Here is a 21,693-nt window from a genome sequence, read left to right on the forward strand (position 1 = left end):
TTTTTTAACAGGCAGCAGACAGCATAACCATGTTTACTCAGTGTCACACATGATCTTCAGCCCAGACTAACATTGAAAATGAAGGAGAACTGCTGCTGAAGATAATATGGAAGAGGTAGGCCAGAGACAGCTATGCAAGGAGCAGAGCAGAAGAAATGTGTTTTTGTGGAGCAGTCCCTGATTTCATTGCCACCGTGCAGCCCACGGCTGTATTTAAGTGAAGCAATATTGCTGTCAGATTGCTGGGCAGGGACAGATCCTTCCTGCTTTTGAGCTATGTGTATGAAACTAAGCAAGCAAGCAAGCACTGATAAACTCCTGTCTGAAACACAGAATGGTGCGGGCTTTGGAGCTGGTGTTGACTCCAGCTGTGGAGAAGGGAGAACTCTGGCACTGAGCAGAGGGGATGTTTGCCACTGCGGTGCCACGCTGTGTGTCGCTGCCCTGCTGGTGCTCACAGCCTGTGAGCAAATGTCCCTTAGCAGGCAGCAGCAGTGCTCCCTGTCCTTGCTGCTCTGGAAGAAAACAAGCCCAGATGTCCATCTGGAAGCCCTGCCTGGGTGCACGCATCACCCCTGAGGAGCTGCAGGACCATGCAGAGTGCTCGTGGAGAGCAATGAGGCACTGTGAAAGCTGGGGAGATGTCTGCAGCGCAGCAGAAGCAGACAGTGCATGACTCCAGGACTACACTGTCACATAGAAATCTGAATTTAACCTTGTTTTTCAAGATTATGGTTGACTTGGCCTCTAGAGAGAGAGAGGCACCTTCTGTCTGCAGGTTTTATTTCAAGTTGAGGTAGAGTATTAGCAATGAGAAGCAAACACAAGGTATATAATAGCATATACCTGCAGTACATAACAGATCCAAGTGGTTATTTAAATATACAAAAGTATGAGCTTAGAGAAAGCTTCCCCACTGGCAACGTAAAATCATTTACATCAGGGAGGATCAAAGAATATTTGCATGAAATTTGCTGCTGCTTGTGCCATTTTCTACCTGGACACATGCCCTGGAAGCACAGACCAGATGACACAAACAATCCTATGCTGCACGTGACTTTTAAAGGCTTAAGGAACAGAGACAAACGAAGAATGAAATAGGAAAACAAGTTCTGAAAATATCTTACCTTGTGTCCATTGTGTTGCAACTTCTCTCCCACCAGAAACCTGATGATCGCCTCCCATCTGCCCAGGGTCTGGGGATCCCAGGCGGTCACCATCAGGATCAGCTGCTTTGAGGGCATTTGCACCTGGTGGACAGCATACATGGTCCCATCTGCTCTCACCTTGAAGTCCAAGCTGTTGGTTTCATACCGAACTCCCTTGTTACCGGCACAGTTATTAAATTTTACTAGAACAGAGAGCAAGAGATGGAAGAAACGTGTGAGATTGGCGTGATAAGAAAAGCAATCAAATACAAGTTTCAGACATTTAATTTTCACTGATGTCTTCTATATCTCTAATAACCATCAAGGAAATGATTTAACTGTTTCTTCGACCTTTCAGGAGTGCTCTTGTGCTTTATCTCCATTCCCAGGGGAAGAAGTTGTAAGCCATTTTTAAAGTATTTGATACAGTTTCATTAGATCTCAAACACAGCTGTTCCCCATTTCTACAAGTGGATTTCTCCCTTGTTGCCATTATCTTTTAAATTCGACTGGAGTCTATTACCCACACTGTGGGTATTTTTTTGCACGAAATGTTCTCCATTTCCCTAACCCTTCAATAACCTACTTACCAGATAGCCTATTTGCACATTCTTAACTGAAATTTAAAAGCCCAGAACAATTCCATTATCAGAAATATAGAGGCAAAAAAAAATTACATGAAGAAAAACTAAAACCATTTTGGGGAGCGCATTCACTGCTGGAAGCAGGTACCCACAACCAGAGCTCCCATCCCACCCTGGCTGACCACTCCACACACTGCAGCTACAGCAAAGAGGAACTGTAAAACTTTGCTTCACAAACCACAACTCGTCATTTAAAAGCTTACACTGTCAGATCCAAGCTCCCCAATGGCTGGTATTTTTATTTTTGGCGTTTTTCGGTCAAATTCATTTACAGTCTAGTTTGAAAACTGTTTTTATTGGCATTATGAAGCATGTCACATACATTAGGCTGGAAAAAAACCAAACTATTGTATGACAAAATTGACAAATCTGATAGAAATTGAACCTGCAGCTAATCACATAGGAAACAAAACACTTTCTGCCATTCAAGTAATCCACGGGGTGGAACACACATGTGGTGAAAGAAAACATATTGTACCCGTAAAAATATCTCAAGTGAGTGTGAATGGATATACAGCTTCCTAGCTAGTCCTGTTACATGAGCTCTGTAATGCTGCAATTTCCGAGAGCTTTGCAGCAATGCTCCAAGATAAGGAATACCATCTAGCCCAGGTTTGATGTTGCCTTGGCAGGCACTTTGCAGAAGAAAAGCAAGGTAAGATGAGTCCTGCTTAGACTGGCTGTGGTGGGAGAAGGGATGCAGAGGCAATCCAGGCTAGAGGAGCTCCTGGAGCCAGTTTGACCCCAGCCATCTCTTTCTCCCTGTACCATAGCTGACTGCTTGTGCAGTGCTGCTTTGAGCTGAATCAGGGACTAATCTGGATTTAAAGGAAAACACCCAGGGGATGCCAAAGGGGAAAGAAAAAGGAGCAAGGAAACTGCTAACTGAAAAGCCCCCAGTACCACCATCCCATAGAGAAGTGAGAGGAGCAGATCGTGGTGGAACTTCTTTCCATAACTGGGGTGCTGTGATCATGCCATAACCATACATCTACAAAGGCTTTTTCAGGCTCTGTATTTATTTAAGCCACATTAGTACTTCTTTATGTGTGTAAATATATATATATTATAGCATATAATATATATATAATAGTAAATTATTCAGCACAAAGTAACTGTCACACACTGATTTACAAAAAAGAAGATGGCTAATGTTACCTAGTATATAAAAAAAGTGTGGGTAATGCTTTTAAGCAATTTCATCATTATAGACTACAGCTCTAGATTCTGGAAAGCCAAGGAAAACAAAAGTCCCTTAGTTTTGTTTTGGAAATCAAAACTGCCTGTCTTTATCTTTCACTGTCATTCAGCCTGCAATAAATAACCTCCATGTCTATCTCATCTGAAATGCTTTAGTCCAGACATTTGACCAGTTATCTCTGCTTTCTATCTCCAGAAGCATAACAAATGGTTTTCGGTGTAATAGGAAGCAGCATCTCCTGCATTACTCACAGTCTGAATGAAACATTGGCCACCATTGTTGTAAGGGACAGGATATAACTTAATTGCCACTTTGACCACAGTTTGAATCTCTTGGCATCTTGCTTTCAGTCAGTGAGTGTCAGAGCAAGGTGCAGATAGAAGACTGAAGATTCAGCAATCTGGAGTGGAGGATCTCTGTCTTATGAAGGTAAGACTTCCACCAAGCTCAATAAAGAAAGAAGACACAAAAAAACCATGAAGGCTTACACTTTCATGGTTCCCAGAGCAGCTAAAAATCATCTCAAACTTCAAAGTTCATGTATACAACTTGAAGCAAAACTTTAAAAAGATTTATGACTCCGTGCTGAGGCTTCAAACTTCAGCACTGCCAGAGCTGGAGCTCAGGCGCCTCTCAAATTTTCACATGCCATGAAATTCATGGGCCAAGCCCAACTGGTGCCAATGACTACCAGTCCACTCAAGTCAGTGCTCTGCCTTGAGGTCAACTAGCACACAACGGCTCATCTCCATTAGATCAAAACTTCTTACCTCTTTTACTTCTAAATGATTGACTGAGAATAACGCATGGACCACATTAACTCCAAAACTCTGCTGTGCTATCATTGACTTGACCATAGGGCCAATCCCAGGCCAGTGCTCAGACCTGTGCCGGTACTCACTAACAGTAAAAACATAGCCAACAAGCCTGTCCATTGCCTTCATTTAGTTTAGACTAGCCTGAAATATAGCAACTCATGAAAGCACTGAATGAGGTCACACACAGAGTCACTGGCAGCTGCAAGAACCAGCACTGGACACCTGGAGCAGCTGTGACGGCCTCGGAGACCCACAAGGTGGCTGATACCAGCAGGGAAGGTCTCACCACCCCTCGAGACCACCCTGCTGTGCTTCATCTATCAGGAACTTCTGAAAATCTCCCTTGCATTCACAGCTATAACAAATATGTGCGAACACACTGAGTGCTTCGCTGCTAATGCGTTATTTATTTTCAGCTCTATGCCATCAGCATTATTAGAAAGAAGGTACATCAATTGGTGTATTATTGCACTCTTCTGCTATATAATGGCAGTGCAAAAAAGCGACTTCTATCTATACCTCCTGAAGTACCAACATATCATATAAGAAAAGACATTTGAAGAAGAGAGAAAGGAGTGATAATGACTGCACATTAAAAACAATTCAGAGCTTACTTTGATTTTATTGAGATTAAAAGAAAGCCCCACAGTGTACTAGTAGTCTGAGAGAAAAAAATAAAATAAATCCCTTCCTATACATGTATGTAGTGATTTCAGGACTCAAAGTACTTAAACATCTGCTTAAGACACAGCGCATTGCTCCAATATGCTGCTCTGGTGTCATATGTCACTGTGTCGACTTTTATGCTCCATTATCTAAAAATGGCTACCTCTTAGACAAAGTCCCTCTGTGCCTTGCTAATTACTTCCATTAGTTTAAAACAAACTTGACTAGAGACAGAGAAAATCCTGAGAGAAATTAAGTTTAATTTTTTAAACAAGCAACATGTCTGCTCCACATTGCTTTTCCCAGGTAGCACAGGTAGATGAATGCTCGGCAATAAATCAGACACAGCCAGCTCCTCTGAAGAGGCTTTAGGAGCTGCAAGCACAGGAAGCTTTCAGGGACATAGGAATTCTATAACACTTAGTCACTGCTGGGGACTGCACCTCACACGATGGCTTGGAAGGCAGCAAATAGGCCCTGGCTCACCCAAGTGGCACCCCACAAGCTGCATGGAGGGACTCTGGGGACATATGTGGCAGTACGGAAGTGTTTTAAAACCAGGCCAGGTGACGTGGCATGTCCCACAGTGCTGTCCTAGGCCTCGCTGCTACTACAAAAGCCAGGTGACGTGGCATGTCCCACAGTGCTGTCCTAGGCCTCGCTGCTACTACAAAAGCCAGGTAGGAACTCGACACTGCTGCAATTCAACCTCTCCGTGATGAAATGCACCGACGCTTTTGTGACAAGTTTTTGACTAATCGATGCACCATGACAGGCAGCAATTTATGTTCTCAATTAGATGATACACGATTGCATGTCAGAAAAAAATGCTTTAATAAATCAGTGCAGAAAGCCTAGGCTGATCCCCTGCCGCACCCCTGTGGGTGCTGCTATCCTCACTGCTGAGGCCCTGCAACCACTGTGGCCATGGGAGAACGCACCTTCGGTGGCTCCAAGGACACCACCACTGAACTCCAAAGCATCTCTCACAACAATGAAAACTAGATATGGCTCTCAGAAAACCCCACTGTACATTAGTACCACCTGAAATCTTTAATTAACTGCTGAATCCCTGTGACTGTCAGGTGATGTACAAAACTCAGTACTAAATTCAAATAGAAACTTCCGCTATTCCACCAGTAAAGACCCTGCCTCACTCCCAGAACATACTGCAAAACCCACAGTCATTCATTGTCTTGTGTAAGGGAGTACAATCAATGCCTCAAAAATTGCTAATCATCCTTCCAACTAAGCCCTCTGCTTTCCCTCAGTTTGAGGCAAGGCAGCTGTGGGGGACGTCCACAAACAAATCTCAATGCAAATGTTCTCCTACAGCCACTACTAATAAGAGAGCTTAACTTTGCAGATCACTTCAACCACAGAGCGAAGACAATTCAGAAACTCATCAGGGCCTGAATATTAGGGACCACCACGTTGAGCTGCTGTTAGGTACCGCTGCTGCTATTGCTCTAGGCACCATTTGTACACAGCACAGATGCAGTAAAGATGAACTGCTCACATTTTCACAACATGGTCGCAAGGACTGCCATTAGTAATCCTATGCTCATCCTCCTTGTTTCCCTGTGAAAATGATTCTTTGGAATGTTACATGACTACTAGGAAACAGTTTTTATATGTATATACACACACATATGTATTTTTCTATGGATATACATATAGAATCACATATATACATATTTAATATTTTTTTCAAATATTTGTGTATACATTTGGAAAAAAACACGTTGTTCTGTACTAAATACCATAACTCAAGGAAAGGAGGTGTCTTCCATATTTTCAAATTCCACCTCACCTCTACTCTATGCTCTCATCAAGACAGAAACTAAAATTTCATTCAATGGCAGAAAATCATTTTTTAAAATTCATTTAGAAAGCTGTAAATCTATGCAATTTGAAGTTGATGCAACTCTTGACTTTAAAATAATTTAATAAATAAACAAACATTGGCTCTGTTTACCAGACTTAGGTCTCTCTGTGGACACAAATCTATCTTTCTTTGACCAGTTTGAAGTCTAAAGAACACTGCATGAATTTAACATTCAAAAGCTGGAGCATCAGTAATTAGGATTTCAGATAAACAGCAGAGCCACACATCTATCATTTTTACAGGACGGTAAAAAAAAAAAAAAAAAAAAAAACTTTTTTTAATATACTCTGGAAAAATGTTCAGTGATGCTTATCGAAAGCTTATGCTGAAAACAGCATCAAATGCCTGATGAAAAGAAAACCAAGAAGGCACCCTCATTAGCAGGCTTTTAGGTTTAACCCTTTACCCTCATCATTTTTAATTGCTTCTCTATGAAAGGAGGAAATACAACAATTTGATATGCTGAAATAGGTATTGAGTGATGGGCAGAGAAACTGCAGGAGTCTGCAGCAAACTGCTGGGCATCTAAGGAAAAAAATGGTATCTTTCTTCAAAAAAGACACAGGGTAAAAAAAAATTCAACAAGTTTTGCATTGTTCCCTTTTATTATTTAGCTTGTTAAGCTAGCTGGACAGAGTCAAATGATCAAGTGAGGATCTTGAAAGATGTACGAATACACTGAACCTCCTTGCCCTCCAAATGTCTGAGAAATACATTGAATTTAATAAGACTATAAATGGTATAAACCAAAGAATTCACTTTAAGCCTTATCCTTCTGGATTCTCCTTTAACTTCTCCTAGTCCATTAAAAAGTGCCCCCTCTGGCAAGCTGCACAGTGCTGCAAGAGCTAGAAGGATAACACTTATTTATTAGGATATACCCCCTGGCATGCCATAAGCCCATGGTTCAGGATACGGGTCCCTCCAGGACTCTGTTTTCACCATGGTTTCAAGTATTAGCACTGCAAAGTTGTTTTGTTCCTGATGAACTTCAAAGCAGCAAATACATACCCCTATTTATAGTAGGATCCTCTCTCTCCCTCAGGTCGTGTCTCTTGAGCAGCTTCCCGTATGCCTGGTGTGCTTGTGATGAACCTGCACCGCCAAGTCCACCCTCACAAACACCTCTAATATGGGGATGGCTTAACTACGACCTCTGGAAATTTGGGATGTCGGGGTGAACTGCAGAGTCCTGAGCATGTACAAAAACATCCCTTTTATGCGATGTCTAGCAAATGGCTTCTTTTCCTGCCCTGGCACTCCCAGCTCAATGCTCTCACACACCAGCCCTCATCACCTGCATGGGGCTGGCAGTAGCCCTGGTCAGCATTTGCCGGTGTGTCACCACATCAAAAATAAAAACAAAACAAACAAGAACAGAACTTCTTAGTGGACAGGAACCTGTTGTCTACGAACAGGCATGAAACCACTCAGTTAAGCAAAAATACCTGCGTGTTCCTCAGCACCCTGTGAGCCCACTGCATGCTTCCAAACGGATTTCTCCGTTAAGTGCTAATGCTAAACAAAGAGCGCTGTGCCTCACTGGAAAGTTTAATTTGAGAAAATAAGTACGTAGTGCAAACTTTTACAGGGACACATTTTCGAGGCATATTTCCTTATGCTCACACAACCCCTCTATGATTCTGTGAGGAAATTCTTTTACATCAGTGGGAACAAACTGCAGTGAAGAGAATTCCCCCTGGCCACACTGGAACCCACAGCAAAGCTGGGAGCTGAATCCTGAAATTCAGGCTCACAGTTTCTTATTCAAACTGTTAGACTGCACTGCCTCAATCACCCATACATAGGCTAACCAAATGTAAGAGAGAAAAATTTTAAATGGGAAAACGGACTTTTACAGACACTTCAAAAAGCAAATTTTCAAATTAGCACTGGGTTAAAAAATTAAGAAATGTTACACAGCTTATTACTGAAATTGTTCAATAAAGCAGAGTTCTACAGAGAAACATAAATGCTTGGTGGAATTCTGGGACCAAAATATTTTATGTACAAAAGGCTAATGCTGAGAGGAAGACAAAAGGATCCTGTTTCCCTTGTACTAAAAGAACAAATACATACAGGTACAGCAGGCTTTTCAAGCACTGTGAAAGAACTTGGAAATGTTGCTGTTTCAGTGTTTTGTGGAAACAAAACCTAATTTGAGCCATTCCACTTACAAGCAATGAAACATATAAGTCCTGAGTGCTATTTCTGTCGCACTCCTGCTTACAGTTAATCCAATATTATCATACAAAGCACTAGATTTGCTTTGCAGTTAATAAAATACTCAGAGCCCTTCTTCTCCTGTACAAGAAAAGCAATGCAAAAACAAGAAACAATGATAGCTGTAAAACCTGATAGAAATAATGTATAATTTTCAACCTGTCATTACTAATTTTATGGGTTACATTTTCAACCACATCCCTATAAAAATATTACACTAATAAACTCTTAGTGTCTTTATTTAATATTCATAGTACTGTGGGAAAACCCAACTTTACTGGTAAAAGGTAAAAACGGCTATTCAAAAAGCTACTTCAGAGACTAATAAACATATCCCTAGTGATCACGTTTAAGAGTGTACAGTTTAAGAAAATGCTTTGATACAGAAAAACGTTGGAAATAAATGGATGTATGTTGGTTGGTATACAAATGTGTATAAAAAGTGTGCGTATCCACACCCTTCATAAAGCATTGATTACTCTTTAAGGGTTCACAGAGTGAAAAACAAAAACAATGAATGAGTTAGCAGAATTAATGAACTGCCCAACATGTATCAGCTGCTGAAAATGTTTAGCATGATTTAGCATTTTCTTTATGTTACTTTCTTGCAGTACTGCTGCAATTTTACCCATTTTCCATATCTCAGGTCAATGTTAAACATCACAACCAATTTTCTGAGGATTATTTATGATCTCTGAGCTATGAATTCTAATATTTGCCTTACTGGAATAATAATAAATTACCATAACAATTTACCATTTGTAATTACATTAAACAAGATCTTTCTTTATTTATCTTCTTGTAATCTTCAGATACAGTAAATCATCCTATATTGAATATGGAATAATACAAAAATCCTGGCATTTCCAACCTCTTGCATATGTGTTAGAAGTGACTCCATGTGCTAGTCAACCAGTAACACCTCTGCAGCAGCCAATGAGGAGAAATCTATCTCAAGCAGCAATAAGATAAATTTGAAAAGGCACATGAAAGTATTTTACATTTAAAAATGTATTTTGAATTTCCGCACTTTGAGTTCCAAAGCTCAACCCCCTCCACGATCAAATGATCCATACAGGATTTGGGCACACATTATTAAACTTCTAACTACCTCGTGTTCAAGTTCATGTTGTGCCCTCACACAATCAGTACTGCCTCCAACAGGTTTTAAGCTGCAATCCTTGTTCATGCACAGTAATTTATTGAAAACAAAGCAAAACAAAACTGTGGGCTTGGTAGAACTGTACAGAAAATTCATCTTTTCATTTCCAGAGCCACCTAAATGCTTTCAGTGCCTTTTCCAGCTTTATATTCAGTTTTAGCAGCTCTTGCTTACACACGGTTTCTGTTTCTATGGCCAGATGAAAAGAAATAGGAACAATACATTTCAACACACTGAAATTGGGATCCTTTAGAAAGTCATTCTGTCACCTGTACAGTCAGCCAGTAGCAATGAGGAGTTGAGAGTACATTAAAAAAAGATCTAAATCCCATTCAAACAAAACAAAACCAGCCCTACAGTAAACAAAACCCAATTCCCAGACACTGCCTGCCTCCTTCATATTCCCACCAGTGCTATTTTTCATTTACTTGAAGCCAATTCAACTAAAATATATGTTTTTAAGAGGGGGAAAAAAAAAGTGTATTTCACTTTTGGTATTGGAATTGGAGGGGAGTACAGACCCCCTGGAGAGAAGGACTGCAGAACATGATAGAAAAGATGAATCACTGTGGCAACAGCCAGCCAGCCATTAATTTTCAGCAAGCCAGGAGTTGGTCCAATTAAAGCAGGCTTCTTTCTCTACATTAACATGCTTTATTCTTTTTTTTTTTTTTATTTTTTTTTATTTATTTTTTTTTTTTTTCTGAAGCTAAAACATCAGCTCGAGACCCCAAAGGCTTTTCTATTTAGGATCAATCAATCTACCTTGCTGCACTGTAAAACACACACTGTCAGCTCTGAGGCTAGCTCAAAAAAAGAGCAACAGCGGAAAAAATTTGATAAATCGACATGTTCTGGCAGTTAGTTGAGGGATTCTTCCTACACTGTCACTTATTTTTATCTGATTAGAAACCAGTATTAGTAAAGGGAATATTACCCTCTATTCTCTTCCTGGTATTTAAAATTGTGCTGGGAGGAGTCATTTGATCCCCAATCTTCTAAATCCAAGCCAGAAGCTTACCACAAAGGCAGAGATGCTACCCAGATTTCAAAAGGCAGTGAGTTTGTATTGGATTTGCATGATGTGGAACTCAAATCTGAGCCTTTCCCCCAGTACAGGAACACGAACCTGCATCTATTAGCGCTCCATGTTAGAGACAGTTGCTGCTTTCCACATTCTTATGCTTAATACTTTACCCTGGGTATGCAACCTCGCCTCTGGTTTTCCAGCACCTATTTTGGCAACAATTGCTTTGCCTGGGATTTCCTTGCCTGTTTGAGATCCTATCACTCTCCTTCCACCCTCCTGAGACATTTCAAAAATGATTAAATAATAAATGAGACAGAGGCCAGTAAGAAGAACACATATATGTTCTGAATTCCCTTGTGTGGGAAGGGCAAAACAGCACCATGAGCTGGGATAACTTAGAGGATTACCCCTTTCTGTGGTGAATGCCACAGTAAATATACTGTTGGCTTCCAGTCTTGTTCTCAATAGACACTTTTATCTTTGGCTAAAAACCTTGACATAGTTTCATTATTGCAGTCCTCCTCTGTTCTTAATAGTAAGGTAGACCAAAAGCCATTGGGCTGAGCAGATGTAGCTTTTGATAAAAATGCAAATAAAGACAACCCCAGTTCAGTATATTTTGATCACATCAACTGCATGGCACTTCCTGTCAAATGTTAACTTCTTATGGACGACCATTTTTTACTCTTTGCTCTTTAAATTCCATGCATCTGTAGGATAGTACCGAGATTCACGATGGCACTAATGAGATCATTTTGCAATTAAAGGCTAAGTAGAAACAAACCTCTCACCACTCTACAGGAGAGTTTGGGTTCTCTGATTAAGCAGCAGTAAACAAACCTATTTCAGTGTTGGTCCTGTTGCACAGGCTCTCTATGATTAACTCTCCAAACAAGATGGACTGATTGACCCCATGGATTAATCAATGAGTTTCTCAGCTTCAGAGCAAAGTGCAAGTTGTGGGAGTTACCTGCAGTAGTATGCATTTTAATTATTATTACTACAGCACTGAGTACGTAAATCCCAGGGCACTTTATCTGGACGTTTTACCCGTAGCACTAATGATTTTCACAACACTCCCATGTTTGTCCAACTACCTACATGGGAAAAGATTTTAAGCATCACTACCTGATTTTAAGAATCACTACATGATTCTTGAGGAAAAGCTACAGATTTTACAGCAGCCTAATGCCATAATTATAAAGGGAGGATCCTATGTAATTGCAGGGCAACCTCTAGGTTAAAGACCCCACCCTCCCATTCAGGAGCATCACCGTAAGAAGCTATAGGGTGGAATGGACTGAGGGAAACCTGGGGTGTGTCGCACCAAGCACCTTCCCCTAATCAATTCTGGGCAGAGCAGAGAGCCTCAGCACTACCACTATCAGAATCATCTATGGTGTGGAGCAGTGGTGGGAGGCGGGCGAGCACGCACAACATCTGCACCACTGCAGCCATCCCCACCAGCCCCACTGATAACAGCCCCGCACCTCCAGGGATTCTTCCTCTGTCCCAGATCTATCTTATTGCAACTTGCCAGAACGGTATTTGAAACACACAGGGAGCTGAAGGAAAATTTCAGGGAGAAAAAAAAATGTGAACACAGGCATTTGCAGCCTAGGAAGAGAAGTTGAAAGAGATGCTCTGACCGCAGCTGTGTCAGATAGCCTCCGGCTCTTCTCTTCTCCTGCTCTTCAAAAACAAACAAACTCTCAACTCCTAGAAACAGAGGCTGCACATGTCAGGAAAAGAAAAAATCAGACGTACCAGTAAAGACACTGAACTCCTCACTGACTTGACTTGCGTGTAAACAATGACAACTTTGGGCTTGACTGTTCTCATCTTCCTGAGCCTGGCTCAGGAGCAAACATGCACTCATCCAGGGAGGCCAATCACAATATAGCAAATTAGATGTTTCAGGCAGGAATATTAGAATTGAGTTTATATATATATATATTTATCTGTAAGAATCAAGGCTATGTTTCACCTGCAGCCTGTGCACCTCTGCTTGTCTGTCTGTACAAAACCAGCAATAGTCCTTTCCTTCAGCTGTAGCCTACACAAGAGTTCAGGTTTCAAGAGAAATTAATATTATATGGACTCAAACACTGTTTGGTACTCTGTGTGCTCCTCTGCTTTGACGTTTGGACAAATTCAGGCAGCTTTATTTACAGATCCAGAGGCTCTGGGTTCTGTTTCTGGCACTTGGTCAGAGGGAGCTGAAGAAGTGGCCGTGATGCTGGAGCTGCACTTCGACAGGTAATAAATACTGGGCACGTCGAGAGACAGAGGGGCTGCACTGCTGCAGAGAGCCGTGATGCTCCTGCCCTGGGGCCAGGCTGAAGTGCCCACTGACTTCATGGGAAATTCACCCACACAGCAGGAAATTCACAGCAGAAGGGGCACCACGATCATACACAGCTCCACGCTTTCCCACGTTGGTCACTGGCCAAGTGACCACCCTGCTGTGGCCATGTCCTGACATCTATGTCTCTGCAGTCATGGGCTCAGCTGCTGGTGTTTTGGATGGAGGTAAGCAGATGAGGTTTTTCCATCATTTTTCGTCCCCCCCTTCACATGTACCTCTTTCATCCCTTCTTGCTGCAGCAGTCCCCACCCGAAAGGCAGCACTGACCTCCCCTGAAGAATGACCTCGGGACTCAAACGACCTTAAAGTTGACAGAGTGCTTTTGGCAGGGCTCGCTATCCTCAATTAAAACAAAGAGAGACTAAAGCCAGTAAATTAGAGGATGTGACAAATGCAGCACAAAGCACTGCCGATCCCAGAAGGTATCAAATTTAGTGTTAAAGTAAAGAAACAATAGGGAAGTCCAAGACATTTCAGAGTGTAGTGAATCAAATTAAATTGCCTGAAATTCCACATGGAATACATTTGACAAATTTCTTTCCCCCTCTTCAGCTTTCTGTTTGAGATGAACTGTCGTCTGGCAGCTTCAAACGTCTGGCACAGCTTCAGCTTCAGTTTGCTGGGGCTGAATCCAAACACGAACCTGAACTTTACCAGTTCTGCTCTTTTTGTAAACATACTTGCTGTGGCTGCCAAATGCTTTCCAAAAGCACACAAAACCCAGAATCCAAAAGGAAAACATTGTCTTGCTGCAATAAAATTTGCATTTTACCCCCTGTTGGTAGCAACCGGTTTGCAGAGCAGTGGGGCAGAGCCCACCTTGCCCTGTGTTTCGCCAGGCATTTTGGAGGGGACAGCAGGGAGTAGGGATGTTTAGTGGGATGGATGTGAATCCCCTACAGCCAGGTACGAGCCCATCCCACGGTGCTGCGGCCCCGGTGCTGCCTTGTCTCCTGGGGCTGCGGGCAGCTCATAATGCAACAATTAGCAGTAGGATTCTTCAGACAGGCTGGCTAAGACAAGCAGTAAAATGTCATTATACACATGTCATTGACAGTGAGGACCAGTTTAGATTACCCCTGTGAGTAGTCTCAGGAACAAATTCATTTTAAGGTAGGGAACTTCAGGCAGGGGAAGAGACAGATATAAAGAGGGTTATGATCAAATTGCTCCTGAGAGCAGATAGCATCAGCCTTGATATATCAGATTTTTTTTTTTTTTTTCTCATTTTGCTTTTAAAACAGACCTGTTTTTGCAAAATGGTTATAGCGATGGCACAGTTCTTTGAGGCAGGATGCAATTCCTCTCTGGCAGCAGCCCACTACCTATGCAGATTCTCTCTTACAGGTGATATTTTTTTTTTTCCTTCCCATCTCTAAAGCTTTTTACAACTACCAAGTCGCATAAACTATACAAGTGCAGAAGGCTAAAAGGAAGGCACCTTTAGGATGAAGAGCAGCTAATGACAGAGGTGGGTGGATTCTGGCACAACACAGGCAGGCAGATGCTGTTAGAAAAGCGTATTTTGTTGTCCACAAAGCGTCGGCCTCATCTCTCAGAGCCACATGGAGTTCCCACTGCTGCCCAAAATAGACAACATCTGGTTCATATACACTCTGATTTATTGCATCTCTTCTCTCCCCCTGGATTTTAATTATAACTAGATCTTGTAACTATTACATTTGTATTTGGTTTATCCATCAAGATGTTTTTCCAAGCTATTTACTACAAACTGAAAGCTGCATGTAGTTCTAAAAATAGTACAAACCCACAAAAATATGTGCATGGCCTTTATTGAAGAAAGCCCTCTACTGAATATTTAGACAAAGTAAAAGTACCACTGAAACCAATGTTTTGCAAGCAAGTACTTACTTGATTTCCTGAATGGGAACAGACCAAAGAAATTGCTTTTTCTTTCAGTAAAAAAAGCAAAGGAAATGACACACAAAACTGACTACTGCTGCTAATGTTAATCAGCATGGTAATGGCCAAAACTCACTTGTTATTGTACCATTCTGCTCACAGGAATTGTTTTCGGGATGCTGAACTAGTTTTGATGGTCAGGTGTCAACATTTTAAAGAAGCTATCGAACGTGGCACTTTTTCAGCAGAACGGACATACTGACTGTGCCAGAAGAATAAAACATCGTATCTCCCCTGGGGAAAAAGTAATACAATAATGAATGTAGTAGTTAGAAGCTTTCATATTGAGAGGTTTTTAGGATTTTTTTTTTTTTTTTTCCTCATGAAACTCTTGATCTTTCTGGGAACAAGTTGATTTAGAAGGAACTTTTTGATTTGTATGGTTGAATAACTAACACCACAAAAGAACACACAGTGCAATAAATAAATACCACTTGTGAACTTCAGATCTCTCTGCCGCTGCTTCATCCATCAAAACTAATTCTGTAAAAAACAAAGGATGTGACAAACCCAACCAGCCTTTCCCTTATCTTACAAAAAGACTGAAATCTATTTCTGGAAATGTCATAATGTTTCTATTAAATGATCGACTCTGCTGACAATGTTTAGCGGTCCTACAGAAAAGCCATGAGGACCAGCAGCCCTCCTCCCTGCAAAACAAATGCAGTGACTGAGCAGCTCAGGTCCAAGTGCTTGTGCAGAAATCCTGTGTTCGTTAATTCCTCCATGACCCTATTCACGTGACAGAATCTCTGGGAGTACGATGAAAAATAGACTTTGCCACAGATACCGAAATTGCAAAGATATGAAAGCAGAAAGCACCGATAGCGTGCTGAGCCCATGTCTGCGCACTGACAAACTTGTGAGGTGGAGTAATACACTTGTAAGAAATATTTTGGCTCAAAATCATCTTTTCAGTTCTAAAGTACCTCATCCAAACAGGTATCTTCCCTTCTTTCAAATCCACACTGACATCCACTACTTCTTGTTTCTTACTAGAGGAGATACTACTAAAAAAATCATATTCCAGGGCAGTTTTCTTAGCTCTTCCCATCATTGTGCTGTCTGGTCCCTTTCGTTTCAATTCAGTTTGGAGAGTTCTAAGCTGACATCACGAAGTCAGGCCATGTAAGGCCACAAAAGTCGACTATGAAGTATGCCTTTTTATTTGTTTTTTTTATTTTTTATTGATTAGTTGAAAAAGACACATTGACTGGCTGATTTATTTTAAAGGTTAAATGAGCATGATGAATGGTATCAAAGAAAGCCCTACTCAACCCTGATACCCCTTTCGTTTATGAACTATACAGACATCAATAGCCTAAACATATAATTATCCTAATTTACTGATAGGTACCAGAGTGTCATGAAGAAACCTGAGCTGCAGACTCATCCTCTTCTTACAGATGTGAAGGGAGCAGTTGGCACTGACCCCAAAAGGACACTCTGTTGGCTCTTACGTGCTGCTACCAACACTGGTAGTAGCACTTCAACACTTTAAAGTCACACATTTGCAGTTTTTTTAAAACCAGGCTTTAGTAAGGACTGCCAGCTACTGCTGTCAGTAATGTCTAGCTCAATGTAAACACTTCGTTAGTAACGTGATGAAACTACACCTTAAGGTTTATTCTAACCACTAAAATAAATCTTTCCACAGAACACATATGCACTTATTTATACTGCACTTCTATGACCACACTTTTAATTTTTAATATTTAATTATTCATTGTGGATCATGTCTGAATTTAAGCTAATATGCAAACATGAGGCAGAAAGGGCACTTGTTTATCCCTTTATCTCATTTTTTTCCAATTAACTCAAGTTGTTCATTAATCACATTACTTTTCTGCTATGTGATAAGAAAAAAGAAAGAAAAAAAAAACAAACAGCAAACATCCAAACAAGAAAAAAAAAAGACTCAATTTATAGAAAATATTTTACAAAATTTGCTTTCATGAATAAACTCCATTAAAGCAAGTATTTGTGTATAGGGATGGCTCATACTATTGACTTAGACTGCAAGCAGATTTTTCCTTCTTTTTTTTTCTTTTAATACCCTCACCACTATGAGTGAATTGACCTAATAACATATTATATTATGGAAATTAGCACAGTTTCATGAAGAATTTTGCCTTCTGTTCCATACTTGCCATGGCAATAAATGCTGCATCAACTAGCAATTTCATTTCTATTACCAGGTGCTATACCTGAATTAATTAAAAACAACATTTTGGGGAATTGGGGGCTTAACTACAAGTAACCAGCTTCTACATTTGTGTAATAAAAAGCATGTGAAAGGTTGAAATAAGAAACAAGAAAGATATTATTCAGTCCATAAAACCACACAGTTTTAATGACATTTCTGACCTTTAAAACAAACAGTATGAACAATGCATACAGACCACTGGGCAAATAATAATAAAAAAAGTGATAAGAAAAGTCAGCAAAGAAAAGAGGAACTACCCATGAAAAATCCTCTGAAGCTTCAACAGGACCAAATTTCCACTTAAAAATAAAAAAGAAAAAGAAACCCACCACCAAACAGCACCAGCCACATTGTTTGAAGAAGGTTCTTATCAACCACTGGGGTGTTCCTATGATTATTCTGATGTCTAAGAGTTTCTCATAAGTATTAGAGACATTTTACTGTTTGAAACATGGTTGGCAAAACAGAAAATGACTTTCTTTTCCTTGCACATAAGCACTAGGAAGAGCCCACAGTCTGTCACCCAAATTACAGTTACTGAAAACTGTCCAGAAGTGGATGCAAACATCAACAAACCCTTCTGATTCTGGCTCTTTGAAATATTAACAACTTTATTTTGGCTGCATAAAACATCACGGTCCTGGACTTTTAAAGATATCCCACATTTCAGTGCTGAAATACGTGACCTTGATTATTTTTATGCTCAAGCATAGCACCAGTTGATGTTCATTCACCACACTTGCATGCAAAAGCCAGTTAATTACGCTGCAAATTATTCTATTAAGCCATTTGCAGTCGCTCTTATCTGACCAGCCAGTGCTATCTGCTTTCACAACCAAGCTGTTACGCAGATGATGGGACAGACATTGAGCTCCACTGAACCCCCACCAGCCACAACATAAGCCTAGAATAAAGATGATTAACATCTGCATAGCTAATCTTCATGTCTTCCTGAAAGTTTATAAAAAACAAAGTAAAATCAGCAAACTTTTGCAGTCTGTCTTACCTCGGGAGCAACCACTGCCAGCCTCCCCTTCCTGCCCAGGCACGTGATGGCCAGATGCAGTGCTATGGGGTAGTCCCCTCCAACCACAGACTCTCAAGACCACCTCTCCCTCCTGCCATTGCTTTTCCCTGATGGCCAGCATTTCGATCTAGCCAACTTGCTACAAGCCAATCTCCAAACCTTTCCATTTTCTGAGCAGTTAGGCATGTGAGCACCTTGGGGCTGAACCTGGCTGAACCCAGCGGCCATGGGCAAGTCTTTCTGCTTTGCAGGATATTCCCCCGCAGATCCCCCCCCCCCCCCAATATTATGTGGCCTGTGTCCTCACATGATGAAAATAAGGTCGTAAAGCTGCACACGGACAAGAAGGTGGGATATGCAACAGGGCGTGTGTACACAGCCAGGAAACCTGCCTGGCACCTACCTGCTTGGCTTTTTAGCCACTTATTTCCTTGAGCACCAAAGGTACTGAAGCTGTAAAATGAAAAGGTAGTGGGGAGGAATGTAACCATCTGGGGAAGATCCTGCCAACTAGTAGTTTCAGAAAGAAAAATACAGGCTGTCTTGTTTAAAACCACTGTCATATGTTTATGCAGCCCTCCTCCTTGGGTATTTGTGCTACACGACACCCCCATGGAGCGGTGATATTATATGTTAGCTGTCTACCCTGTTATTTCTGGCTGCTTAAGCAGCAAAGGACCAATATCCCGTTTGGCTATGCTCAGTTGGTGCAAGAGAAAACAGTGAGCTATTGCTCTGCAGCTCACTTCACACACTTCTTGTCCTTGTGTGCCACTGCTGGTTTTTGACAATGATTGACGACTTGTACCAATCGCTATTACTAGGAACTGAATGGATAAATTTCTTCATGAGCAAACCCTTATCTTGCAAACTCTGTGAGCTTTAAAGGTAGAAAGCTTATCCTCTGAAACAGTCTTTCCCTTCCAAACTACCTCCTCCTCCTTTCTCCTCTGATTTATTGTTCATCTTTACTGGAAAGCCGATATTTCTGAGTTACAAACTAGGGACATCTCAGGCTCTAGTTGTGGAGAAGCCAGCCACGGAAACCCGAGAAATGAAAAGCCAATGCTCCCACCAGCACATTAGCTGTTTTTAGCCCATAGCTGATGAGCTGTCAATCATACATGATTTTACATTAAATTTCATTTACATTTAAGTCACAGTGGATTGAGCAGTGGTGTACATATCCATCTGCCAGTTTCCAGTGACCATCAATAATTAATAGCCTCTGCTCACCCTATAATCTTGTTTACCAAGTTGACATTGACATCTTCCAGGCAGACCTGCTCTCATGAGCATGTTTCCCCCCAAAATAATTCACACCTGAAATGTAGAGCACACACAAAATCATTCTTTTAATGATGGCTTACTTCCATTCCATACATCACCTCCCTATTCCTGGGTACAGGAAAAGCACTTAGGTCATTTTGATTTAAAAGAGAGCTTTAGTTGTGCAGAGTCAAATATCTAGAAATGTCAGGAAAGCACCTAAAGCATTATTAAATTGTATTCACCTACTACTCCACATCCCACAGAAGAGCCAACAAAAGTGCTCGCGCCCTCTCCAACCTCTCACTCCCATGTCTGGTGGTGACAGTCTTGAAAATCTTGGTTCTGTTGCCATTGTCTGGTTTTCAAGCTGATATCTAAAGGGAAGACTGAAAGATGAAGGTCCTTGGCTTGGCCAAAGAGTATTCATTTTGAAAAGTCACATCGCTTGGCAAGCAAATACCAACACTTCATCTTTGGAAACTCTAACAGGGAACAAAGAAGAGCCAACTGAGACCTAGCAGGTTTAGGGCATCCAAAGCTGGTAGGCACCTATATAGCAACCTTCTGACCAGAGGTTTCCTACATTATTTGTTCATATTAGGCAGTTTCCTGACAGTGTTCAAGTGGCAAATTAAGGGCAAAAGATGATGAAAAGTCTGCAAAGAATACACTAAGATAAGCAAAGAGAAAAAGCAGTAACTCTTATCCTATTCTTGCATTCTGCTAGCTCTAAGCATTAAAACTTAGGCTAAACAGTATTCAGTGATTTATTCTGCTTAGCTCTAGGTAGACAGAATACTAAAATATTCTCTTCCATCTTAGCAGCAAGGCAGGGTGTGGGCAAGAGAAGTGAAATCATGTCTGTTTACACCACCTTTTAATTTAGCTGATTTGGGCTGAAAGGATTACATTAGAGATGAATTATCCCTTAAGATGCTTCTTTAAAGCAAAGAATTAAAAAATAAAACAAAAATAAAATGAAAAGCTCAGGGCCTCCTAATACATGTGAATATTTTGCTGAGTTCCTGCCCCCCCAAAAAATAATAATTCTTGAAGCAACAAAACTCTATTTCTTCTAGTAATGAACAGTAAAATCTTGTCTAGGGGGGAATAGTGATTAGATTGCAACTGCATTGTAAAGTCATTTTGCTTGAGACAATATTAAGATGCTAGGATGCAAGGTTTGATCATTAATTTTGGCTAACACTACACGTTAATGTTGTTGCAGTCAGATTTTTTTTTTCTCCTCTGGTTTTAGACAGCCTTAATCATGCTTACAGCCGGTTCTAATTGCTGAATTGTAGCACTCTCCACCTTCTCTAAAATGCTTGGGGCAAAAGAAATAGTGAAGATTGATGACAGACGTGTAATTAGAAGAAAATGTAAAGATCTGGTGTTAATCATTCAGAAATAATTTGATAAATATGAAATTCTGAAGAGCTCTCAGAATAGATGATAAAATGAGTACTGTAGCACAAAGCTAAGCAAATTTATATGTACCACACTCCTTGCAACTGGAAAAAGAGAACTCACATGAGCACACACAAGTGTGTGGGTATGCAAGGGAGGCTTTATTAACATAATGGAATTCAGCATGGAAGACCATCTGTTTTAATTGAGCAAGCTTATTCGTACAATGCTTTGCTCCACTAATCTTGTTTAGATTAATGTTAATGTTCTATTAAAAGGTAGTTTATCATCTCACAATACTGAGTTAAAGTGATCACACCCATAGTAATATTCTCAGCTCCTATGGAGGCAGAAAGTTCGCTCATTACCGGGCTATTGATCATTGTATAGCACAACTGTTAAGGCTGGGACCTTGGCTAAAAGTAACCAGAGGTTTTTCTTCCTGTAAGGGAGAAGGCATAGACAAAAATATTTTATTTAATTTATTTAAAATACCAAAGAGCACAGTCTGCAAAATGATTCTTAATTATGCCTTTAGATAAATACAGGAACAATACTTCAGCTAATAATATCTCTCAGGATGTAAGAGAGAATAAGTATCTGACTGTGATGGTTTCTGTAGATGGCTATTTTTTCTTTTTTTTTTTTTTCTGTGACATGTCTTCTCACTGTAATGCTTTACCTGTCCTCAGCCTTTGCTTTTAATT

General features: G+C 40.7%; 1 protein-coding gene across 8 annotated transcripts in view; it reads right to left on the reverse strand.

The window, feature by feature from the left end:
- The window catches only part of CDH4 (cadherin 4), a 663,903-nt gene that overhangs the window by 176,544 nt on the left and 465,666 nt on the right, over positions 1 to 21,693 (reverse strand). For all 8 annotated transcript variants that reach the window (XM_084537932.1, XM_084537933.1, XM_084537931.1 and 5 more), the window contains one exon: positions 1,128 to 1,351. In XM_084537932.1, the coding sequence (XP_084394058.1) occupies positions 1,128 to 1,351 (224 nt within the window). The remainder of the gene's footprint in view (positions 1 to 1,127; positions 1,352 to 21,693) is intronic.

The sequence above is a fragment of the Aythya ferina genome, assembly GCF_964211825.1.
Source record: "Aythya ferina genome assembly, chromosome: 16".
NCBI classification, from domain to species: Eukaryota; Metazoa; Chordata; class Aves; order Anseriformes; family Anatidae; genus Aythya; species Aythya ferina.